The sequence below is a fragment of the Mus musculus genome, chromosome 2, assembly GCF_000001635.26.
Source record: "Mus musculus strain C57BL/6J chromosome 2, GRCm38.p6 C57BL/6J".
Classification (NCBI taxonomy): Eukaryota; Metazoa; Chordata; class Mammalia; order Rodentia; family Muridae; genus Mus; species Mus musculus.
Genome location: NC_000068.7, coordinates 31327748 through 31353943, shown reverse-complemented (window position 1 = coordinate 31353943; position 26196 = coordinate 31327748). Strand labels below are relative to the sequence as shown.

Genomic DNA, 26196 nt, shown 5'->3' with positions numbered 1-26196 from the left:
TTTTTTTGAGAAGATGCAGGCTGAGATACCCTCCCAGTACTCTGTCTAGCGACTGCCAGCCCAGAGCACCCGTCCCTCCCACTCACCTGCTGTCCTCTGGCAAGGCGAGGCCTTCACGGCTCCATGAGATATGGGGTGTGGGGTACCCAGAGGCTGAGCAGCTGACCCTCACCTCCACACCCTGGGAGAAGCGCTGGGACCTTGCATTGATGCTGACTTGAGGGGCCTCTGTGGATGAGAAGACCCCATCTGACCAGTGTGGTTCCCCACGATGGCCCTGCCATCAATCATAGTAGGGGAGGCAGAGGAGAGGAAACACAGGCTTCCAGAGCCAGAGTCCCCAGGTGGTATCCCTGGAGATGGGGAGACTACACACTGAGCCTGGTACCCTGGATTGCTTTGAGCTGGGCACCCCTGGAGGCTTTGGGCACTCAGCAAGTGCCAGGGGTGGGGGGGCAGTTACATATCTGTGATCTTGAGGTGAACCCCTTCTCCTGTCCTAAAACTAACCCCCAAATTAGGTTTGTTTAATTAGGTTCTCAGTCCACAGACCTAGTGTGGCTCAAGCCAAGCTGCCAGCCAAATCCCCTAAAAAGGCAAATGTTCCATGCCAAGGAAGACATAACTTATCAATCCCTGTCCTGTAGAGCCCAGGTAGGGTCTCTCAACACACTCCCAGCACCATTAGGAGTTGCTGGCTCAATAAAGGACACTGCACGAGTTGCTGGGCTTTTACACTAGGGACTGGCATCCCAGGGAGGGGAGACTTAGGGAGACTGAAGCCACACCCAGTCCAGAAACTCCTACATGGTTGGCCTTCTCTCTACCATCATCCAACCAGTGCCCCCTCATCTGCGTCAGGCACATCAGATCTCTGAGCTCTCATACTGCCCCAGCCCTATTATGAAGAACCTCCAGTAAGCGATCATCACTTAGCTAGGAGACAGAGCCTCCATCTCTAAAGGTTCCAAGGTTGAACAGAGAAAATGACTTATGGTGCGTGCCCCCAGTGAACACTGGGTGGGATGTTGTGCTAGGGAACAACAAGATTGGGAGCCTCACCTCGCACCAGGAGCCAGGTAGTTGCCCTCGTGACCCCATTTGGGTTGCTGGCCACACACTGGTACTGCCCACCATCAGTGGGAATGATGCTGCGGACTTCCAGAGACAGGTCACTCAGCTGGGAGATCCGACCTGTTGTGGCTGGTAAGGCTCGCCAGTCCCGGACCCAGGTCAAGTTGTAAGGAGTTTCACCTAGGACTTGGCATGACAGGATGGCAGTCTCCCCTGGGGACACGGTCACATTGGGGCCAGGGACCAGCTGTGGTGGAGGGTCTGCAGGGACAGTTGTGTAGAAGGGGTTGAGGAGCTGGGGTGGGAACAGCTGTCCCCTGTGACTGGGGACACGTCAGCCAGCAGAGCACTCAGTCTGCATGTGTTCTCCATTCAGAGATGCCTGCCCCCCCGGGGAGATTGCGTGTCCCCCATCACATTCTCCCTAGGGTGCTCTCCACAGCATGGATGTGTTCCCAAGCCACAGCTGATGCACGTTCAACAAGACCGATTCAGATCTTCACACACTCCCAGCCAAACGTCTCAGCCAGGAGAGGGAGAAACTTGCTGGAAACATCTCTGTCCTACAACAGGGCGACCTTCAGCAAGCAGCCCGAGACAGACCCAAGGCCACAAAGGAGATATTGCTAAGTCTACTCTTCCAGGAAGACAAGCCATCAAACCGGCAAGATCAAAGAGCACTTGGCAGAAGAGCAGAGCCAGCAGGCCACGTGCACCTGCAAGAGATGCAAACATCTCAGCGTGCAGGGAGCACTGGTCCATGATGTCCATGCTTTGGAAGCAGAGTCAGGATTGCTGTGCATTTAAGACCAGCCTGGGTCACACTGCCAGTTCAGTATCGCTACCTAGTGAGACTCTCTCAAATACAAAAAGAAAGAAAAACACAATGCGGCTGAAAGTGCTTGGAAGTGACATTTGGGGACAAACGGAGAAACTGGACTGTAGATAAAATGAAGCAGTAATGAATATTCATACTTTGTGGTGTGTGTGTGTGTGTGCGTGTCCAGACATTGAGACTAGGGCTCCCTTTGTAACCCTGATGGACCTGGAAGTCATTATAACCTAGGCCGACCTCAAATTTGCAACAACCCCAATACCTCAGTTTCCCGGGGCTTGAATTACAGGTGCACCATTAATTAGGGGACCTCAGTTTTGCAGGGTGATCCCCTGTTTTCAGGGATCTGTATTGAAATGTCAAGGTAGTTATAACTTAGTTTAATGTAGTTCAGCAGCACTGAGAAAAGGCCAGGATGTACAGATATCAGCACATGGCAGGCCAGTTTTTGATCCCGCCCCCTTCCTGCTCATCATTTATAAAAATGACTCTCCCTGTGCTGAGGGGCACAGGCTGACTTGCTGGCAGATGGTGAAATCAGGTTGCTGAAATCACCTGTAGTCTCACTCCACACACAAAAAAAGAAGTTCCTCTGGGGCGGGGCTAGGGAGATGGTGCCATAGATAAAATGTACAAGCATTAGGATCCAGGGTTAGATTCCAGTCATTCACATAAAATCCAGGTGTGGCAGCCCACATCTGTAACCTCAGCTCTAGGTGGTGGAGATGGGGGGGGCATCCCTGGGGCCTGCCCCCTCCACTCCTCAGTCTAGTTAAAATTAGAGAGCATTCCTAGGTTCCAGGAGAGATCCTGTGTCAAAAACAAAACAGAGGGAACACCTGCTGCCAAACTCTGGCCCCTGCAAGAAAGCTCACAGGAAAGTGGCCCTGCACACACATGCACAGACCACAGACAGGAAAGTGGCCCTGCACACACATGCACAGACCACAGCAGAAGGAGCCCATCTACATGCTACATTTATGGAATTGCGGGTGGCTTTGATGTCCTGTTTTATGCTTTCCCATCTTTCTGCCAGGGGTCTGTGCAATGTTTTATAAATGGATGCGAGGTCACTACATTGAATTTCTTTTCTTCCCCACAAGACTATTTGGGTCTTTAATTTTAAAGACTACATCTAATCTCACTCTGAGACTGCCTGTGGCATCTCCCGTCATCTAGAGCTCGGGGGTGGCATCGTGGCAGGGTTATAGTAACCCTACAAGGACATCCGGCACGAGACCAATATTTGAACAGTGTAGCTATGTTCTGAGTGAGAGACTGTCCCCAGGTGACAGCAGGCTAGTACTCTGCTCTAAGGATAGAGAGTGGCTTCAAAGAACCTTCAAGGGGAGGGGAGGAACACAGCGGACACACACAGAGAGAAGGGGATCGACCTGTGATGACAATCTGGGCGCTGGCTCGTCCTGACCCAGCTCTGCTGACGGCTATGCACTGGTACGTGCCTTCCTCAGCCTTAGAGGCTCTCGGGATCTCCCAGCTGCTGTTTCCCGACTCTCTGCAAAAGCAGCAGACAGTGTGGTCACTCTGACCCCAGCCAGGGTTTCCCAGTTTCAGGGGCCTCAGCCCCCCCAAGTCCTGTACCAAGGGTAACCCCAATTCCTCACTGAGGCTCAGTTAAAAGAACCAGGCAAATCCCACAGCATGCTATGTGAGCTGAGTCCATGCCTTGACCTCTCTGAATTCTAGACTCCCACCCTAAGGGAAGGGTCTAGGAGGTCCCTCCACTCCTGACCCCCACTACTGGGCTCATTCATAACCAGGATACCCACTCTCCCCATCTCCAACCAGGATGATCAGGATGACAATTAAACTGACCCCAAGTCTCTCCTGTTGCCCACTCTTTGAGAGAGGCATTAGAGCCAAAGACAATTGCTGCCCAACAGCTACTCACTGAAAGTACCGCTCCTCGCCCAGCCTCTCTCCATCTCTCTGCAGCTGTAGCTGGAAGGGGAGGGTGCTATACACAGAGCAGGACACCAGCAGGGGCTGCTGTAGGTAACCATGGATCTTAGGAGCCATGCTGACCAGCGGCACACCTGAAGGCAAGCACAGGGTTTAGACTTCTTCCCTACCATGCCGAAACCTGGCCATGGTACCTCCGTCACACAGGGGCCCTTAGAAAGAAGCACGAGCCAGAGGCCAGCCTTAAGGCAATGTGTGGTCACATTCAATGGTCACCCAAGACAGACCACTTACCTTTCTGAACCTCAGTTTTTACTTCTGCAAAATAGGGGTGACCCCTCCAAAGTTTAGGGGACATCAGAGAAGGGGTAGGAAGAATGCAAGAGCTAGAGGAAGCAGGGAAAATGGTGTGTGATGCTGGCTTCCAGCACAACATGACCATTGCACTCAAGTGTACAAGATCTGCCACAGGCTGGGCCTGTCAACATCCTGTCATAGAATAAAGAAGGGTTCACAAGGTCCCACTCATCTGTGAGGACTTCCAACAGCTAACAGTGGATGAGGAGGAGACATTTTCTTGGGTGTGTTGACATTGGTAAAATGTCCATGCTCACTAGTGTTCTTGTAAGCAACGCCAAAGAAACTTATCAGGTTGCCTGAAAAAGGGCATTAAGCCAAAGGGGGAGTAGTTGGAGGGTGAGCAGTGGAAGTGGGTAGAGGGCAGGAGACAGAAATGTCACAACGAAATACATAGTACTAATAATTACATGCTAAGAAAGCATTTTTAAATTATCAAACTAAGGTTAAAAGCGTATAAGACTAATTAGCTTCAAGAAGGACTCTCCTTGGTGTAATCAGTAAGATGCTGTATAGATGGGCTGGTGATGTCCCTGAGCCTGTGGTGTGATTAGGAGCTGGTGACAACCATCAGCAGAGAGTATTCCACAACCTCCCCAAGGCTTCTGAGGAAGCCAGTTAGAAGGCAGACCTGCACCGGCCAGGCCCCATCTGCCTGGGAGCAGCTCTGAGATCTGACCAGATGCTGCCCACTGTGCGGGAGGGCTGTGCAATGGGCTCTTCTTCATCCAAGAGTGGGACCCAGATCACTCAGGTCACTGCAGGGAACCCTTTCCAGTGGGGGTGGGGGAAGCACGGCTGGAAATGACTACCAATGTGAGACTCACAGCATTCTCGAGATAAAGCAAAAAACTTCGAGGAAACTCACAGCTTGTGACCTTCCTGTCTGACACTGCTCATCTCCTTACCCGACCCCTGTCCTGGGAGCAACAGCCTTTTTCCATTTGAGTTGTTTTCAAGAGACCTCTGAGAAAGTATCCGGCAGGGTCAGCAGCAGCCCATGGTGCTGGCAAGCACTCAGTCCATAAGGCTGTCTTCTTTGCATCCCAGCCAGAGGGGACAGAAGCCCAGTAAGATGCTCAAGGGGTGAGACAATGCACCAAGTGCCTCAGAACCCAGGCTGGGGGCTGGGAGAGTGGTAGGTGACATCATGCCCTGGGCTGCCTGCCACATCCCCAGGGAGAGGGGTGTCAGACTTCCAGCCACGTCCTCAGCAGTGTGTGCAGACGCTGCTCGCCCCCACAATCTGGAGCCTCTACTAGCCAGCTTGGTTACCCCTCTTCTGACAGAACAGGCCCAGGAACACCAGACCCACCACAAACCTTCAGCCCCAGAGTCAAGCTGCTCTGAGGCAAATCCCAGCCCCCTCAGCTCTTAAAGTAAGGAATGAAGGGAAAAAATACCTTGGCCCATCCCTCCCTATCCCCATTGGAGTGTCAATAGAGACCAAAGCCCAGAGCTGCATCCTAAGTCCCTGGTTCCATCTGAGAAGACAGAATGGAAGGAGACAGGTCTCCAGTGATGAACTCTCTCTAGAAAGCTTCTCCTCAGGCTGTAAAGGCATGACAGAAAGGTTCAGGGACAGCAGCATGGTATAGCGGTCAAGATGCCCAGGGACCAGGAGGCAGGATGAAACAGAAAAGAGGAAGGAGAGATGGGGGAGGGAGAAAGGAGAGGGGGAATGTCTTCAAAGAGTGTTCTTGTGTGGGCACTGTGGGTAGCCTCAAAGCCAGCCCTCCCTCCCGCCTTTCACACACCCTTATTGGAAAGGGATAGAGTAACTGCCCCACCAAAAAGTGTGGAACGCCTATGAGACTTTCTTCTGTGGGCTCCTCAGGTACTTAAGGAGGACAGTGGGCACAGGGTGGGCCACAGAGCCTACAATGTGGTCAGGTGACCCATGAGCCCAGCTGCACCTGCCAGGAGCAGAAGTGGAGGTGGGAAGCCTAAAATTCTACCCTTCCCTAGGAGCTTCCTGGCTTTGGGGCACAGAAACCAGAGCAAGTCACATGGTGGGAGTCAGTATGGGGACATGAAGCATCAGCAGCCTCCGAGTGTGGTCTCAGGCATCCCTTGCAGCTATGTGCACACCGGATTCTGGAGCCCTCCAGTAGGTGGGTGAACTTATCTCCTTGTCATGATTCCCAGAACTTTACTGTCACGGTGTTCAGTGAGGGGTTGCTCCTCTGTCTACCACACAGAACTGATGAAAGTGGGCAATGGGCCAGCATTGGCAAGTGCTGGGTCAACGCTTCCATGCACTATGGCTTGGGCTTAGCTTAGTAAACCTCAAAATTATGAATGAGTGATGGATGAATAGAGAGATGGATGGATGAATGAATGGATGGATGGATGGATGGATGGATGGATGGAGAAATTGTTGGAGAGATGGATGGAGAAATTGATGGAGAGATGGATAGATGAATGGATGGAGAGATGGAGAGATGGATGATGGATGGATGGATGAAGAGATGGGTGAGAGAGTGAAAGGGCAAAATGATGGGTAGATGGATGAAGTGATGAATAGATAAGGAGTTGGATAATGGGTAGGTAAATCAATGGATAGATGGTGAGCTTGTTGGCTCTATGTAGCAAACTGGATGGATAGATGGATGCTTGGATAAATACATGTGGATAGTTAGATGGATGAGTAGGTGGATGGATGAATGGACAGAAAACCAGATATAAACATATGGATGAGTGAACTGTGGATGATTATATAGATGGGTACCTTGATACATGGATGGGTGGGTGGGAGATGGGAAGGAGGTGGGAGTATTGCTGTGTGTGTGTGTGTGTGTGTGTGTGTGTGTGTGTGTGTGTGTGTGGTGGATGGATGGGCAACCTGGTGTGCAGATGGGCAGGCAGATGAGAGGGTAGATAGATGAATGGCTGTGTTCTACATCTTCAAATTGAAGGTCATGTCTGAAGCATGTCAGGATTTATCATAACACCTAACAGGGACCAGCTATTCATGGAAGTTTCCCCAAACTAATCTAGCCAGGGAAGGCTTCCAGGAAGACACTCACCTGGGGCCACTGCACTGTAGGAAACTCCAGAGACACGAAGGAGGGGATTCCCCTCGTGGTCTTTGCCCTTCACCTTGAGATAAAAGCGTTCCTTCGGCACGTGGAAGGGTGGCCCAGCCCACAGCTGATGGGTGGACCCATTGGAGAGGAGTTGTGTGGGCAGAGTGAGAAGGGACCTCCCCGAGCTGTGTGAGAGCTCCACAGACTCAAGGTGGCCAGGTGCCTGCAGGCCCGTAGAGTTGATCACCAGGGAGATGGGTACGCCTGCAAAGCAAAGGCGGAAACGAACTACTAGGCTCTGGGGCTGCATTTCAGGATTCAGCCTCCTGGACCTTCCTTCACCAGCTCTGCATCTTCACTACCTCCCCAGTGTGGGAGCTAAGGCTGGAGGTGGGAAAGGCAGAGGCCTGTGCTGCTGTCCGTGGTCCTGAAGTCCCACCCTTCTCCACCCTTGCCTGCGTTAACTACATCTGCTTCTGCAAACCCAGACCCTAGTGATAGGACTGGGAAAAATCTAATGTCGTCCCCGCAACCCCGGACCCCGCATTTATTTGCCATGGTGTTGGCTGTGATCTGCTCCGAATAGGGACTCTCTCCCGACCCCTCCCACAAGAACTGGACTCAGCTTTCACCATTTCCTTAGTTTGAGAGCCTGGGTCAAGTTTCTCCTCTTTCAGATGGTTGCGATGATTTTTCAAAGAAACACTGAGTCTGCACTTGGCACAGAAGAATCTAAATGTGACTCCCTGGGAAAGCCAAGCCTGAAAGTATGAGGCTCAGGCCCATGCTGCAGCATCCAGCCAAGAGAATGTAGAAGTTCCCTGAGGTCCCGTATGGCCAGCTAATGGTATACAGTGGCTGTTTGTCCTGGTCCAGGCATCCAGTGTCCAATTAGCCACAGACTCCCCCAAGCCCTGATGATCCCAGTATGGAAGCTAAGGGCCAAGGACTCTTAAATAGTTCCAGTTTCATCCGGGCATGGTGGCGCACATCTTTGATCCTAACACTGGGGAGGCAGAGGCAGAGGCAGATCTCTGTGAGTTGGAGACTATCTTTCTCTACAAAGCAAGTCCAGGACAGTCAGAGCTACACAAAGAAACCCTGTCTCAAAACCAAACCAGCCAACCAACCAACCAACCAAACAACACATTTCCAGTTTCTTCCTCCCTCTTCTTCACTCTATTGCTCTTTGTTGCAATCCTAGGGATTAAATCAAAGCCTTGAAGACATTTGCAAGTATTCTGTCACTAAGCTATATTTCTAGCTTTTATTTTTAACTTCATAAGTATCTCTCCCTTCCCCATTGTGGTTAAGATGGATTTTTAAAGACGAATCTAGTCTGTATATGGAAGAGTCTAAAGGATACAGACAGGAATACTGAGGATGCAGGATTATAGACACATAGGTCTCAACAAGGGAAAGGAGAGAAGAGGGGTTACACAGTCAATCCTAGCTCTGATCAGGGAGAGATGGGCAGATGCCTGGTGCTTGATGGCTAGCTACCTAGCCCACTGGGTGAGGTCTGGGCAGTGAAAGACCTGTCTGATGGCTCGGGGTTGTAGAGATGGCTCAACAGTTAAGAACTCCGGATGCTATTCCAGAGAACCCAGGTTCAATTCCCAGCACCCACATGGTGGTTCACAACTGCCTGTTAACTCCAGTTCCAGAAGAACTGCTGCCCTCATTGGGCTGCTGTGGGTACTGCATTCACATAGTGCACATATATCCAGGCAAAACCCATGCACATAAAATCTTAAAATGAAACAAACAAAAAATGATTGGTGGCCAGTGCCTGAGGAATGACCACAGAGGAAGTCCTCTGACCTACACACACACACACACACACACACACACACGCGCGCGCGCACGCACACGCACACACACACTTGAACTTGAACATACATATAGGAAAATAAAGACAGGAGAGACAGCGATTCAGTAATAAAAGGCACAGCATGGAGTCTCCTCAGGACCCCTTGGTGGCTGACAGGATGTTCTGAAGATAAATATCACCACATGGGCTCCTGCTTCCTCTCAGCAGAACCTGTTCCACAGTCACAATTGGCTCACACAGCCAGACAGGTCCTCTTTCCACCTCCCAATGCCATTATCACCCTCAGGCCCAAGGGCAGGTACCTTGCAAAGGCCACTCGATGGTGTGGTTGAGGTCCAGGGAGGGCTGCATGGAGAAGCCGGCTCGGAAGTTGATGTTGCTGATGCCTGATATCCTCACTGAGTGGCGGCCGCTGCTGTATACCTAGTGCAGGTCCCCACCCATGTCACCAGAGCATCAGGTGTCAGGGCCCCAGCTCCTGCCCAGATGTCACTGCCCACAGCTGGCAGACTCCCAGACCTGCAGTATATACTCTCTCGCCTTTGTGGGCACATGGGCAGTGTATTGAGCAGGCACAGAAGCCAAGCTTACCTGTTCTCATTCTGGTGGTTTCTCTTACAGTTCTCTTCTAACTCCTGCAGGCCCTGCCTGTTCCCCTGATTGTCTACCCTTCAGCCCCATACCCTCCTCTGTTCTTGACCCTGCACCCCTGATATACACACACCACAGCCCACACTTTCCAGGCTTCTCTGCTGAATACCTGGTGTCCCTACCTTGATGGCCCACAGTCCTGGGTGCTCAGGCTTAAAGGCTACGACCTTGGCTGAGTCTGGAATGTTGAGGAGCACATTGAGGCCTTCATCCGTCTGCAGGACCCTTCCTGTGAAAGCCCCGGGTACCAATCAGTGCTCTATATTGTCCCATGGTTCCTAGGTTCCCTACCCTGTCTCCAAGAACCCATAGAGCACCTATACCATCCCCAAGTGTCCTTGGGACTTAAGAAGACTGTCATCATTTTAAGTCCCCCATTGGTCAGTTGCCACCAGCCTTCTTCTCTACCTTGAGGGACACCACTTGATGTCCCCTCACTCCTTCCTAGTTTCTATATCCTTGAGCATGAACCCCTGTCTCTATCACCTCTTTGTAGAGTATAAGGGTATGTGTGATATATCTCTGTGTGGGGGTATGTGTGCGTGTGAGTGTGTGTACACATGTGTGCACATATGTCAGAAGACAGCTTTCCACAGCCAGTTTTTCCCTCTCACCACGTGGGACCCAGGGATGGAACTCAGGTCTTCAGGTTTGGCAGCAAGCTCCTTTACCCACTAAGCCTTATCACTGGCCCATTTTTCTTTTTCTTTTCTTTCTTTTTTTTTTTTTCTTTGTGGCAGGGTCTCTCACTGCACTTGGAGTTCATTGGCTAGCAAGGAGCGCAGGGACCACCTGTCTCCACGTTCCAGTACTGAGGTAAAAGCGTGGCTGCCTTAAACCTCTGATGGGGTTATCAGAGGGTGCTGGGCGTTCAGACTCTGTCCTCATGTTTGTGAGGTAGACATTTTACTGACTGAGGCATCTCCTCAGTCCCCTCCTCCCATGGCCTCATCTTTTTGTCTCTCTCAGCTCAGTCTTGTATCCAAAGAAGAGGTGAGCCCTGGGGCACATACCCAGTGGGTCCCGGACTTCAATCTCAGGCCCTGGTCCGCTCAGTGCAATGGTGACCTCCTTCAGGCTGGGGTCAAAGGGGATTCTCCACGTGTGCTCGCCCTCCTCCTCATGGTCTGCAGACAGCAGATGAACTTTGGAGGCCTGGATTGCTGACTCCACCCACTTTAACACCTGAGGAGAAATGAGAGAAGCTGAACTGACAGGTGTGCCCAGGGTTTGACGTGTCTGGCCACCTGAAGCAGCTCTAACCAGCTTCTATTGTGTGCAGAACCCACACACTTCCCATGGGTTTGGGGGTGGCAGACAATCCATTCGGTCCATGAAGGCCAGTGACTCGCCACTGTCCTACACCGGGCCTCATTGGCTCTTCTGCCATCTTGGCTTTCAAACAATGCCTGTATGGGGACGCGAGGTGACTCGGTGCAGAGAGGAGCAGTCACAGGCTTCTGCAGCACAGGCCCCTGCCTCTCTTCTGCCTCTGGCACCTGTGAAGAAGCCCCTGGCACCTGGGAGGACTGGAGTCTCCCTTCTGTGTGGTCATGGAGCCACAAGCTCCTCACGGGTGCTGATCCTCACAGGTCTATGTGGACCTGTATTCCATTAGATATGCTGAGTTAAAAGTCTGCAGTTTATGGCTGGGGGCAGTGTCACTGTGTGGACTGCTGGGGGCCGTGTCACTGTGTAGACTGCTTACCTAGCATGCAGGAAGCCCTGGGTTTGATCCCTGGCACAGAAAAAAAACTTCCCGTACCACACAATTCAAGGAAAAATACTGACTGAGACTCCAGCACTCAGTAGGAATGGTGCTCACCGGCCAGAACATCCCTCCTGAGGACGCAGAGCCGGCTGGAAGAATGCCGGCTGCTAAATGTGGAAGGAATGATGCAATTAGGAAACCATTGTCTTGCAACTACTAATGAAATAATAGTTTTGGGCAAGCATCTTCTTTGGATGTTAAAAGCACAGGGTGTAAGATTGATAGGGAGCCTGGGTGTTACCCCACAGACACTGAAGTCAGTGTAGGGTGGGGAGATATGGCCTTGCCATACACAGCTGCCTGTCACCACCAGAACCAGTGACACAATGTGTTATCAGCTACAGTAAGATAGCAAGGTGCAGCTTGTTTGCTGCTGTCAAGCATCAGAAAGAAGCCACAACACCAGCCCCGAGACACCACTACACACACACACCAGCCACTACCTGCCTATGCCTTGCAACAAACTCAGGTTAGACAGGAAGTAAAGAGCGAGGACATGTCAGTGACATCAAGGGGCAAAGACTAGACTTTAGAACATGGGACCCAGCAGGGCCTCTTCAGCTGGTGTCATGACAAGGAGCAGATGGCCCCAGACTTGAGAGGCCCTGATAGACACAACAATCAAGTGGAACAGGCAGCAATAATTAAAACCTGAGCCACACATACTTTTTCAGAAAACATTGTAAGGGGCCGGGGAGGTGGCTCTGTGGATAAAGCATTTGCCTTGCAAGAGTCAGGCCCAGTGTTCAGACTGCCAGTGCTCAGATAAAAAACTGGGTAGGCACAGCAGCCCACCTGTAAGCCTTGTGCTTGGGAGGTAGAGACAGGGGTCCCTGCACCACACTAGCTAGCTAGACTAGCCTAACCTGAAATTCCAGGTGCTGAAAGAGACCCTGTATTAACCAACAAAGTGGAGAGAGGACACACCTGATGTCAATTCATATCTCCACAGGCACACAACACACGTGTGCCCTCGTACACACATGCATGTACATACATGCAAAACAAAACCAAAAACAGACAAGTCTCTTTGAGGCCAGTTGGAGGAAATCATACAAGGGTTTTGTACTAGACCACAGTAAGAGAGTTTATTAATGTTAGGTCATTCTACACTATGAGGGAGAGTGGGACTAGGGTGCCAGTAAGGTTCACTGAGGAGCACACATGAGACCCTGGGTTCTACTGACAGCAGTCCAAATTAAAAATAGTTCATTCTAAATTGTTTATGGATTAAAGTATCATAACGCAGCAAAGTCCAGGGGGATAAAGAAGGGAAAGGCACAAGCAAGTGTTGGCTTGTTGGTAGCTGTGACTCTTAAGGCGTGTGGTTTATCTGACTTTTGAGACAACATCTATGTAGCTCTGGCTGGTCTGGAACTTACTAACAAGACCAGGTTGGCCCTGAACTCACAGAAGTCTGCTTGCCTCTACCCCTAAGTGCCAGAATTAAAGGTGTGTGCCACCATTGTCCCCTGCCTCCAATTCATAATAATTTTAGAAACTAAAAGCCATTTTTAAATGATAATGATATCATGAGCTTATCATACACCTGAGTATGATATTTGCTTGCCCCTGTGCGGGGGGGGGGGGGGGAATCTGTGATTGATTAGTAATGTCTGCCACTAGAAAAGAGTGGCTTTGTGTGCTACCTGCAGGCCACTGTGGCCCTCGCTGGCAGTCCTTTTGCTCTGCCTACCTTGTGGCTTTTCATAGAAGGGAAGAGAATTGGAAGGTGTGCCTGAGATTTCAAAAAACGAGCACACTTTACTGAGACTGATTAAGGACACGTACTGAGACCTCAGTTACTGAAGGATAATTCAACTTCATTCTCCCATCTTTGCCTGGTCTTCTGAGAAATGTGTCTCTTGAAAAGGCCCCACCTGCCACGGCTGATAGACCAGGACAGGGTTCGTTGTGTCCATGGTAGAGGATGGAAGAAAGACAGTGCCGAGGAAGCAGCGAAGCTAGGGAGACGCTGTCAGATGGAGAAGGAGCAGCTCTGTGCCAACTGTCTATTCCTCAGGTCATTCAGTGGGGACAGAGGACAGTGACCCAGAAAAGAAGCTGCCCCAGGCGACAACCGCCTGGACAAGTGACATCAGCTACTACACTCACGAGCTACTGCAAGCTGTTCTAGATTGTTCTGGTGGAGAGATGTTGCCCAGCATTTCAGGCTACCAAGCCACAAAGAAGGCTAGGACATGGACAGCACCCTAATGACCCCGGCCCCGGCCGGCATGAGGCAGCCTGCCCTGGGGCTTGGAGGAGAGTGTGATTCTCCTGCTCACAGCAAGTCCAGACCACCTTGTGGGGCCAGGCTTAGGGTCAAGGCCTTCTGAACCTGGCTGTGCCTCCAGGGCTCCGGAGCGGAACTAGGAGCCTTTGGAGCAGAGCGCCTTCATTAAGCAAGCAGTGTTTATTTGGCAACCATGATGGCTTCCAGATGTCCATGGGGTGGGGCCTGGGAGCCGGCCATGTGCTGGCCTGCGCTCTGGCCGCTGATGGAGAAGGAAAGAAAGACTCTGGCCTTGTTACCCTCCACCAGATGACTGCTGCTGGGCCCTCTGTGGCTGATAAATCATCCGCAGAGACACTCCCAGGATGCCGGACAGCCAGGACAGCCGAGGAAGCTGAGGGAACTAGGAAGAGGAATGGGGTTCACAGCTACAGATGGGGAAACTGAGGGGTTGGCCTGGAGTCACAGAGGGAGCACCTACCCAGTCCCAGGACTCTGCCCCTTACCAGCTGTGCACCCCTGATTCTCTACCCAGCTCTGCCTTGCTGAGAATACTCTTGAGAGCGCACTCTTCAGAGGGCTTCAGTGGAGTGGGAGTGGGGATGGGAGAAACCCCATGATGGGGAGAGTTAAGCTGTAGTCAGCTCTTATCTAGTCTTCCCAGATACCCAGCACCGTGGTCAGCACCCTTCCTATACACCCTGGCCATCACCTCAAAGGCAAAGGACCCCAACAACACAATTGTACCCAAGCGAGAGAGCGGAGAGGTCCCCTTGAAGACCTACAGAACTGTGACCTGTTGCCAACGCCATCTTGCCCCCAACAGCCCATGTCTCAACCTTCCCACTATCCTGCTGGGAAGGGTCTAGGGTGAGACCATCTCAGGACTCTCCTGAGCCTTTAACTAGAGCCTCCTGATAGAAACTGCCCAACCCCGTTATTGTAGAAAGCAAGTCACCTCTCTTTAAAGGGATTTGCGGAATCTGGGCAATTTGTCGGGTGTACCTGCTGCTGTAGGGCAAGAGATTTGTCCCAACCCCAGAACTGGCTAGGCTGAAGAGTAGGTGGTGGGGTAGGGAGCAGTGGACCACACAGCAGGGACTGAGATGCTCAGTGCTCTCCTGGGAAATTATAGGGTGACTTCCCAGGGAAGATAATGGGGTATGGTCAGCTCTTCTGTCCCTTCCCATCCCCTAGCACTCTCCTGCATCATCAGCTTTTGTGGCTGAGTGTGGACTGAACCAGGCTTGTGTGCCACCCATGGGTCCTACCCAAAGCTTGATTTTTAAAAATGCCCACCTTGGGCTTGGAACCAGAGCTCAGTAGATAAAAGTGTATAGTGTGCACCCATGAGAACCTGAGTTCAGATTCTTGGGACCACATAGAATCTGGGAGCATGGGGATGTGCCTGTAAGCCAGCGCTGTGTCAGAGGTGGACAGACAGGCAATCCTAGAGCTCACTCACCAGGAAGTCTAGGCCACCTGGTTAGTTTTGGGTTTAGTGAAATACTGTGAGTCAAGAATTCAACTAGAAAGCACCTGGGAAAGATGTCCAGTGCTGACTCCCAGCCTCCACACACACTCACATATGAATGCATATAGCTACACATGCCACACACTCTAGGGCAAACCCAAGGCCACATTGCCTGCCTTCAATATGGTCCCCTCTTAGGGCAGGATGGTCAGAATTCTAAGTTGCCTTGGCAAGGAAAGAGGTTCTTCAATACCCCATATACTCTGAAACAGACTCCAAAGGGGGGTTCCTTCCACCTGTAAGGACAAGTTCATAACCCAGAAAAGCTAAGATCCCTGAGACAGAGGGCCCCTGTTCAGACGGGCTGCCTCCTCCTAGATGGTGCATGCAGCAGGTGCTTAACAAATGCACACAGTGGAGTGTACACAGTATATCAATCCTGCACTCTGTGGAAGTCAAAGCATGTGCTTGCCATGTCTCCTCAGAGGTCTGAAGACTTCTCCCAGCTAGAGCCCCACTGGCCTGGCTTCCCTGGGGGATGACCACAGCCTTGGCTGTCCCAGACACTTCCCCAGGCTCCGTGAGGGTCTGGGAACATCTAGAAAGAGTCAGATCCAAGGCACAAGGCTCTCTGCGCACGGGAGCCTCCAAGCTACCACACGGAGCAGCTCAACCTGGCTGTCAGCGGTCCTGAGACTCCCACAGCAAAACGCCAAAGGGATCGCCTGGGGTGCCCAGAGACAAGGACCCTGGCAAGCTGTCCTCAGCAACTTGCCTTGCCTCTGTCTGGAAGGAAGCAAGCATCTCCCCTAAAAGTGGGGATGAAACTGTCCCTCCACTCTGAAATGCCTCCCGCCCTTCTGTGGGGCTCCATGCCAGGATAGGCTGACAAGCCAGGAATTAAAGCCTGTTGTGTCACAGAGAAGTATAAACGCCATCTGTCAACAGGGAGCCGAGGCACGCTAATCTAAACACAGCCCCAGAGACCAGTCCTCTCGGCTCATAAATACACAGCTCACAAAATCCATCCTTGAGTCCACTGCCTGCCCTGGAGACACCTTCTTTCCCAGAGCAGCAGGCATGGGAACCCAAAGCGCTCTGTCCCCCAGGCACTTCCTGGCACGAGTTACCCGTCTTGGGTGTCTGCTCAGGGTGGCCCAGCCCTGAGGGCTCTCATAGTCTGAGTACTCACATGCCCACAAGATGAAAACTCTGTAAAGCCATGCAGAGAGCTGGGAAGGGATTGGAAAGAGATTCGACCTTGGCAGGAAGTTGAAGACGGCTTCCTGGGAAGGCATGTATATCAGATGGTCAGGAGCTGGGAGGAGAAGGTCTGAGCAAAGGCCCTGGGGCTGAGAAGCAGGAGAGAGGCTGGCTGGGCTATGTGGAGTGTGCAAGAGGAAACACAGGCAGAGATAAGGGTCTGGGTATGCGGGAGGGGACAGCAGGAAGGACAGAAGGGTAGTGTCCTGGGGTCCACACATAGGTCATTCCAAATAAGCTCAAGAAAGCTGGCATCAGTGTTGTGTGACAGCTGCAGCTCTGCCCAGTGGTTCCACGACTATGCCTTGCCCTCAGCTAATGCTGGAAGACTTGCAGCACAGAGATGGGCCTCTGGATTCTGATAGAGATGGCGGTCAGCCTCTGTATTCCTAGAAGGATGGACACAGTAAAGATGGACTTTGGGAGGAGATAGGTGTCATTTGGCCAGGGAACAGGGTGGGGCACAGATGCCTGGTATGATTTGGGCTTAGTGGATCTGGAAGCTGGACCCCTCCCCTGCTAGCTCCCAGAATCCTGGACCCGGTCTGTGGTCCCTTTGCCCCAGACTCTGGGATAGCGTCTGTAACTACTTCACTGTCACCTTCCAGCAGCAGAACATAGGCAGCACCCCAAGGTGCTCCTCTGAGCCTCAGCCTCTTTACTTTCCGGATGTCTCCCAAGTACTTGCCTGGGGGTTCAGGAGATTTGAAGACACAATGCAGAACCTGGAGATAAGTACTCAGAACCACTGGGTGACAGCCACCAGGCAAAGCCGCCATGTACATCACCATGCAAGACTCAACACCCTCACTCACAGGGGCAGCAGACTTGGAAGGAGCACACCGTGTCGGCGCTGTGGTGGCTTACCTCCGACACCTGCTGTTTGTCCAGCTGGAACACCTGGCCAGAACTGGTGGAGGCGATCTCCTCGAAGACCAGGTAGCCAGGATGGGTGCGGTCACCACAGTCTCCAGTCAGCACAAAGACCACCTGGAAGATAGGCAAATAGACGTGTACGTTTTACGGAAACCAGGAGAGGCAGGACCCCAACCATGGGAGACATGGGAATAATGACAGTGTTATGTGCGGGGAGGTGATGGGGGGATCAGGAGCGATGCAGGGCAGGGGCAGGGCAGGGTGCACAGACAGAAACATAGCAGGTGCTTCAAGAGTGGCATGAAATCTACAACAAAGAACAGTACTGAAGTAGACTCCTTTTGGAGTGGCCCCTGGACGCTACCTTGAGATGAACCCTGAAGAGCTCTAGAATATTCTAGACATGGAAGCAGCCATGTCATCCCAAACCTTGAGGTTTTCCTCAAGAGCAGACCACCCCTCTCCCTTCTGTAGCCATAAATGCAAAAGCAAGAGGCAGAAGTCCTGACTCTTCTCTTCTCTTCTCTTCTCTTCTCTTCTCTTCTCTTCTCTTCTCTTCTCTTCTCTTCTCTTCTCTTTCTTTCCTTTTTTTTGTTTTTGTTTTTGTTTTGTTTTGTTTTTCGAGACAGGGTTTCTCTGTATAGCCCTGGTAGCCCTGGCTGTCCTGGAACTCACTCTGTAGACCAGGCTGGCCTCAAACAGAAATCTGCCTGCCTCTGCCTCCCAAGTGCTGGGATTAAAGGCGTGCGCCACCACCACCCGGCTTCTGACTCTTTTCTAAGCACACAAGGATAAGGGTTCCTGAGCTGCAAGGACCAAGGGCTGAGGATGAGGATGGAGAAGCATTGCATGAAGGGTGGGTGGGGTGGGGCAGCACAGGGCAAACCTCACCAGGAAGTGAGGGTTCCTGGGCCTTTGCAGAGGGGTGGCTGGGCTCCACAGCTCCAGGGCTCCAGGAGAGACGCCTGGCTCCACTCTCCAGTGGGGCTTCATGCTCCCTGACCTGGCCTCCTACATGGCTGCCCACCTCATCCCTAAAGCCTCTCACCTGTGACTGCTTCAGCTGCAGGAGCTGCAGAAGCTCCTTCTTCTTGTGGTAGTCCTTGGCACGGGCATCCGAGAAGACGTAGATGAAGGAGCCTGGGTTGGCGACCTCCACGGCAGCCTTGATGGCCCCCACACTCATCTCTGGGCAATCACCTCCTCCCTGGAGGGTTGAAGTGTGTCAGCTGCTGCCACCCACCTCATCTACAAGGGGGCAGCCTGGACAACCCTCTAAACCAGTGGGAGTTTGGGAGTCACCTCAAACCACCTCAGTGTGGATTCACTGGGTCAGGCTGTGGTCCCTATTAGTCCCTCCCAGCATCTGCCCTGTAGTGACTTTAGGAAGGTGTTACTCCGTCTCTCGCTTCCATCAATGACAGTCCCATCTTATAGAAGGTAATAAATACAGGGGTGGAGCCACTGAGACACGAGCGAGCCTTACACATGTGAGTGTGCAAATTAAATATATGGATTTTGCATATGTACTCAACGTGTGTGTGCACACGTATGTGAGTGTGTGTGTGGAGGTCAGAGGTCAATGTTATGAGTCCTCCTCTATCTGCACGTTACTTTTTCAGACACATCTCTCACTGAAGACAAAGCTCGTTAACTGTTAAGTGCACCGGCCAAAGGGGCTCTGCCATCCTCCTATCTCTGTCTCCTCAGGGCTGGGATTTCAAGCACGGGCAACCACACCCAGCTTTTTACATGTTCGTATGGCAGGCATGCTTTACCAAATGAGCTGTCCCCTAGATCATTACCATGTGACAAGGGAAGGCAGAACAGAAGCCACTGGGGACAGCCTCAAGAAGTCCTGTGATAGCCAAGGCTTAGGGAATAAAGATCGGAGGAGTTGAGCCAGGCAAGGCAAGAAGAAATGCTCTCTGTCACTTGCCCTGGCATCAGACTCTCAAAGAAAAACACTAACACCCTCCCTGCCTGGCAGCACCCAGAGCTCTTGTGAGGTGAGAACACACACAGTTGACAAGCCCAGCCTGTTGGAGCAGCCGACCCCACAACACACCTTTCCTTTTTTTATATAATTAATTGATTATTTTATTTATTTACATTTCAAATGTTGTCTCCCTCATCTCCCCTCCACAAACACCCCCATCTCACTCCCCCTTTGCCTCTAAGGAGGTGCTCCCCACCCACTCACCCCTTCCTCCCTCCCCCTACAACTGTCCTTCTTAATTCAGGAAGTCAGAAGTACTTCCTGAGCCCCAGGTGTTCTAGACTCTGCCCCAGGCCCTGGGGGATCCAGCGGAGAAGTAGGCCTCACCTATGGAGTCCTTGCTCTCAAAAGGCTAGTGGCCTCAACTAGCTCAACTCAGGAGAAGGACAGATGCTGGAACCAGGTGTTTTGTGAGACACGGATATTTAAGTAGCCAAGGACATGTGACCCAGGCTCAGATCTGGCTTAGGGGTCAGAACTAAGCCCCCACATATACCTTTAATGGAACAGCATCTCCCCTCACCCATTTATTAAAATAGCACCCAGAATGCAATAGGGCTCTGTGATGTATTTGTTTCATGAACTGGGGAAAGGAGCCAGGAGAGGCAGGGCCGGGAGGGAGGAGGGCACCATCTTGGCAAGACCTTGGGCTCTGTCATTGAAGAGGAAGAACAATAAAGATGGTGGGTGACCCACCTGAACATAGAGTTCTCTCAGCTCTCTCTGAAATACCACTGGGTCTGCCGTGAGGGTCACCGGGCCAATATCTGTGGGAAGAGAGAGATGCAGGTGGGTTTCCCTGAGCAAGAAGGCCAAGGGCAAATCCATCTGCCATTCCAACAGTGGTCTCATGCCCTCTCTAAGAAACCTCCCTTCTGCCACACCACCCATTCCTACTCTTCAAGGGAAAAGGCTGCTGGGAAAAATAGATGGAACAGGAAACGGTTGCTCCATTCTGGAACAGCAGCAAGCAGCCAACAGCAAGCCAAGCAGTAAGCATGCAGTGTCCCAGAAAATCCATCTACACATCAAAGGGACAGGAAGGAAAAGCGGAGAGTCCCACACTGGATATGGAGGGGGATGTGAGGCAGGTGGAACTCAGAGTCACTCTACTGCCTCAGAAGATAACACACGTTTCTGAAAGATAGAGAGCTAACAGTCTGTAGACCTGGCCACTCTGCTCAGAGCTATTTAAGCAAATGAAGTAAAAAAAAAAAAAAAAAAAAAAAACCTGGTGCCCATAGAGCTTTCTCTCAGGTGTTCATAACAATCGTGTCAAAGTTCTTGAACCCTAGTAACTGCCAGACAGACTCCATCTTGGGTGATTATGGAGTAAACAGCTAAAAAGTGGCTTATGGATGGTCAGCGAATACCGTGTGGATAGTATGCAAAAAGATGACTAGCTTCCTGGGAAGGACACAGTAGGGCGGTGTGAGGCTCCAGTCTTCTGCTCAGGATGCCATGATGTCTAAAAATAGGGAGTGGTTTCTAGAATTTTCTATTTAGGGATCTTGGCTCTTGGTGGATTGTCGGGAACTGGAGTCTGAAACGTGAAGCTGTAGATAATGGGGGACTACTATGATCAGTTCCCAAACTGAGCAATAAAACAGATGACACCACCAGGCAGGAGTGCACATGGCTCTCTCACGAAGGAAACCATGAGAAAGAAGCCAGACTTGGGAGTGCGCACGCCTGCGTGCTCGCCTCCCTTGGTGAGAAGTCAGTACAGGACTTCCCTGCACTGGGGCTTGAAAAGGTGGAGGGATCAGCTGAGGGTACAGCAGTGCTCTAAACCCCGAAAGGAGTGTGGCCTTCATAACATGCCATCTGCCAAAAGCACACAGCTGAGACTCATGCTTCTGGCATCTGTTGATTTGATTTAACAGCCTCAGGTGCTCACACTTGGAAGGTGACATTTTGTCCCCTAAGCCATTGTCAAGCCCCTGGTCGTTTCTGTGCCAATAATAGCTCAGGCTATCTAAAATACAGATAGACAGACAGACAGACAGACATGTGAAAGATGATAGATAGATAGATAGATAGATAGATAGATAGATAGAAAATAGATTGATAAGCAAATAAAAAGAGGTAGACTAGATAGATGATAGACAGACAGATGATAGGTAGATAGAAGATAGATGATAGACAGACAGACAGACAGATAGATAGTAGATATGAATGGATGGATGGATGCATGAATGCATGCATGCATGGATGAATGGAGAGATGGTGGTGGTTGGGTGAATAGGTGATGGATGACTGCTCTGCCTCGGGTTTGTCTTTTCCATTGTTCTGCAAGGCAAGATCAAAGATTAGTCACTGCTCAGCCTTCCTCTCTTGTCTTCCTTTCTCTTTGAATGTTTTAGATCATTGGCTTTTAAAAACCATATTCTCTTTTGGCCTACACATATCTACACATATATGTGTGTATGGTGTGTGTGCATGTATGAGCATGTTTGTGTGTGTGTGTGTGTGTGTGTGTGTGTGTGTGTGTGTGTATTCACATGTATGTATGTATCCAGGCCAGAAGTTAACATCAGGTGGCTTCCTCAATCGCTCTCTACTGTATACATGGAGATAGAATTTCCCTGTTGAGCTCAGAGCTCTCTTACTCAGCCAATCCAGCCAGCTAGCTTGAGGATCCCATCTCTGTCTCCTGTGCACTGGGACTGAGGTGGACCACCATGCTTTCCCCCGACATTTACCTGGCTGCTTCGGATCTGGACTCCAGAACTCACACTTGAACAAGCACTTCTACCTACTGAGCCATCTCCTCACCTCAGTTCATTTAAAGACTTATTTTTATATATGTATATGTATGCCTCTGTGTGTGTGTGTGTGTGTGTGTGTGTGTGTGTGTGTGTGTGTGTGTGTGTATGCCTGTGTGTGCATACATATGTTTGCCACCTGTTTAAGTGCCTGCAGAAGCCTAATAGGACATCAGATCCCCTAAAGCTGGAATTACAGTTATGAGCCACCCCATGGTTTATTCGAACATGGTTAGGATAATCTTGGCAGTCCTGGGTTGGAGGGTGAGCTCCCTGAACCCAATGTCTAAGGCTCAGCCTCTCACCACCCAGATCCTGGGAAAGTCCGTCCTGTGAGAGGGAGGTGCCTCTGGGAGACCATGTCACCCCAAAGCAGCTACCTTCTTGTCTGACCTCCTCTGGTCCCATACATACGCATACATCTTGGTAGACAGGTCACTGCCTTTCCTGGTCCTCAATCCCAGAGCAATATCAGCTCCTATGACACTAGGAAGGGTCTGAGTGCTCAGGGATCACCCATCAACTGTTTGAGGACTCAGAGATGCTTGTTGTCTTCAGTGATGACTGCCCATGCCCTCACTGGTAGGCTAGCGCCTCTCACACCCAGCTCCCAGCAGAGCAGGACAGCAGGCTTGTCTCTGTGGGAGTTTACCCATAGGAGAGATTACTGGCTCTCTTCTTCTTCCTAGTTTCTCTTGTCTGGAACGGCTGGCTCTGAACAACAAGAAAAATCCCAGTGGCTCTGCTTGTGTGACTGTGTGAGCCCTTCCCGACACAGTGTGTCTGTCTCCAGCTGTGGCCGCAAGTGCTGGTTTGTGTTAGTTTGTTTTTTTCTGCTGCTGTCATAGAATACTCGACACTAGCTAATTTATCAAGAGGAAAGGTTTATTTCTGCTCACAGTCCTGGAGGCTAATGGGTCCAAGACTGTACTGCAGCATCTACTGGGGACTCTAGGAACATCATAGGGCAGAAGGGAATCGAGCACTCTGGGGCAAGGGGCTTGGGGGGCATCTCAGGAGAACTAACTCAGTCAGAGGTGAGGGGGATGACAAATGAACACCATCAACTGGTTCCTGAGGGTGCCATCTCATGACCTAAACCCCTTCCCTTGGCTCCAAATTACCACATGGGAGATCTAAAGTTTCCATAACTTAGCTTTGGGGTGGGATACAGGCCACAGCAATGGTGTTGACAGGCATAGGTCTATTGTTGTCAGAGGTGGGATTTTTTTTTTTTTTAGACAAAGTCTCATGTAGCCCAGGCCACCCTAGAACTCTTTATATAGCTAAGGATGACCTTGAACTCTTGAACTTGCAGTTTCCACTTCCTGAGTTGCTAGAATACAGGTGAGCACCATCTCACTCAGTCTTTGCAGTGCTGGGTGGAACCCCAGGCTTTGTGCGTGCTGGGAAAGCCACTGAGTCACACCCCTAGCACAATAAAGTCTACTATGGAGTCCAGGGATGTGGGAAGCCGCCCTCACATTCGCCGTTGCAAGATGGCGCTGACATCCTGTGTTCTAAGTGGTAAACAAATAATCTGCGCATGTGCCAAGGGTAGTTCTTCACTCCATGTGCTCTGCCTTCCCCGTGACGACAACTCGGCCGACGGGCTGCAGCCAATCAGGGAGTGACACTTCCTAGGCGGAGGATAATTCTCCTTTAAAAGGGACGGGGTTTCGCCATTCTCTCTCTTGCACTCTTGCTCCTGAAGATGTAAGCAATAAAGTTTTGCCGCAGAAGATTCTGGTTTGCTGCGTCTTTCCTGGCCGGTCGCGAACGCGTGTAAGACAGGGAGACAAAGCGACCTGACCAAGGAATTACGAGCAGGGATCAGTAGAGATGGAGCTGGAATTTAGGTCATTCTGACCCCAGCTCCAAGCTGTCAACCAAGCTGGAGGCTGCAGATGCTCTGTGCTCATTCCCTGGGCCTCATTGCTCCTGGAGGGGAGGGAGGTTCGTGACTGAAGAAGGACATTTGCCAAACAGCTGGGCAGATGTAGCGTGCAGCCCCTAAAAGCTGGGCATGCTGGCCGTGGGAACGATTAAGCCTGTGACCTTGACTCCCCTCAGCCACCCTCCTGCGTGTGAGTCCCAGAAGCCTGGCCCAGGCTCACCCCTCTACAGGGGGAGCATCTTCTCTGCATGGAAGTGAAGTCTCTGGGGTATGTGTAGGGCATGCAGTGTTAAACAGTCCAGGTGCTTCGCTGGCCCCTTGTCTGGCCCTGTTGGTCCCAGTGGGAATAGTCAGGCCTGGAGCTGGGCCTCAGACTTCATCTGTAACAATCTCTCATCCTCTGGGTAAGGACTCTTCCCAGATCTTTCCTTCCCCATGATCAAGTAGCACTTGAGTCCCATAGCCTCCCTCCCTCTCTCTCTCTCTCTGTCTGGAGAGAGAGAAAAATAAAAGCCAGGTGATCCACACTAGAGCTTAGGAGGTGGAGGCAAGTAGATCTCTGTGAGTTCGAGGCCAACCTGGTCTACATAGCAAATTCCAGGGCAACCATTTCTACATAGTAAGATTCTGCCACAAAAATTAATTAATTAAAATAATAATAAAGACTTGAATAACACAATAAAAATTAAAATCTTCTCAAAATTGACTGTGATTTTGCTCAGAATTTTGTTTTCTTTCCAGTTCAGTTGTAATTGTCATTTGAAGGAATTTGATGCTCCCCAAGACCTGCTCCTGCTTCTCCTGACATGCTGCCCTCAGCAGGCTCTAGATTTCCCGACAAGTTCCTCCAGTTCTTTTAAGACCGGTTCTAACTGCGTTCATTCTCACGTGTTATCATTTTGTTCAGGATATTTTTATCCGTCACATTTCATTTTGAAAAACCTGTATTTCTGAAATGTTGGGCAACAGTTTGTTTTTATACATTTATTACCTTCTGGATTTTTTTTTTAACTGAAGACGTGTGTGTGTGTATGTGTGCATGTGTGTGCATGCACAGGTGCTCATGTGTTTGCAGGTGTGGGTACATGTGTGTGTATGTAGGTGTGTCTCTGTGTGTGTGTGTGTGTGTGTGTGTGCATGTGTGTGCATGCACAGGTGCTCATGTGTTTGCAGGTGTGGGTACATGTGTGTGTGTGTAGGTATGTCTGTGTGTGTGTGTGTGTGTGTGTGTGTGTGTGTGTATGTGGGTATGTCTGTGTGTGTAGGCCAAAGGTTGATGTTGGATATCTTCCTTGGTCTCCATCTACCTTATTTTTAGGGACAAACTCCCCCCTTGAACCTGGAGCTGCTGATTGGGCTAGACTGGCTGGCCAAAGGAGCCCCAGCAATCCTCCTGTCTCCACCTCTCCCGTGCTGGGGTTCTGAGACACATGTGTACTGGGTGTCTGGACTCAGATCCTCTCTGTGCAGCCAGCACGTTACTACTGAGCCTGCTCCCTAGGCCTTCGAATTTTCTCTTTGAACACAGCTTTGATGGTGTCTCCCAGGGTAACGCCCAGTATGCACAGGCTCTGGCCCTTGTCACTCCTCTGCCGGGTGCAGAGTCATGAAAGGTGGTGGCCACAGCATCCAGTCTCATTTCTAGTTCTGTGTCATTTACAGTTTGATTCTTTTGGTGGCTACTGGTTGTCCCTTGATCAATTGTTTTTCAATTGTCATTTGATGCTGGGGAGTCAGACCCAGAGCTTTGCATGCACCAAACACACATTCAAGCATGGAGCGTTAGCCTGAGCCTGGCTCTTGACTTGAAGTATGTTTGTTTGGGGGTTTCTCTTTTTTCTTTTCTTTTTTTTTTTTATGGCTTTTTCGAGACAGGGTTTCTCTGTGTATCCCTGGCTGTCCTGGAACTCACTCTGTAGACCAGGCTGACCTTGAACTCAGAAATCTGCTTGCCTCTGCCTCCCAAGTGCTGGGACTAAAGGCGTGCGCCACCTCTGCCCAGCTGTTTGGGGGTTTCTGTTTTGGTTTGAAATCATTATGCAGAGGATGGTTTTTTATTTCTAACACCTCAAACCAAAAGGCACAACAAACTGAACCAGAAGAAAAACTCAAATGAGAAGCAAAACAAAAAACAAGCAAACAGGAAAACAAAACAAAACAAAACAAAAAACCCTTCCCATGATAGGGCTGAGGGTGCCACCCAGCAGCT

The 26196-nt window shown here is 50.9% G+C and overlaps 1 protein-coding gene across 5 annotated transcripts in view; it reads right to left on the bottom strand.

Annotated features, from left to right (window-relative positions):
* The window catches only part of Hmcn2 (hemicentin 2), a 146484-nt gene that overhangs the window by 106795 nt on the left and 13493 nt on the right, over nt 1–26196 (bottom strand). For 4 of the 5 annotated variants that reach the window (XR_003953689.1, XM_006498503.4, XM_006498501.4 and 1 more), the window contains exons 2-12: nt 20019–20089; nt 18372–18530; nt 17315–17437; nt 10717–10888; nt 9826–9932; nt 9355–9475; nt 7219–7482; nt 3822–3966; nt 3304–3425; nt 1063–1335; nt 87–228 (exon numbers count right to left, since the gene is read on the bottom strand). Coding sequence is in view for 4 of the 5 variants with exons in the window: in XM_006498503.4 (XP_006498566.1) it covers nt 87–228; nt 1063–1335; nt 3304–3425; nt 3822–3966; nt 7219–7482; nt 9355–9475; nt 9826–9932; nt 10717–10888; nt 17315–17437; nt 18372–18530; nt 20019–20089 (1699 nt within the window). In the remaining variant the exon portion in view is untranslated. The remainder of the gene's footprint in view (nt 1–86; nt 229–1062; nt 1336–3303; nt 3426–3821; nt 3967–7218; nt 7483–9354; nt 9476–9825; nt 9933–10716; nt 10889–17314; nt 17438–18371; nt 18531–20018; nt 20090–26196) is intronic. The other variant, XM_006498504.1, reaches the window with a different exon arrangement.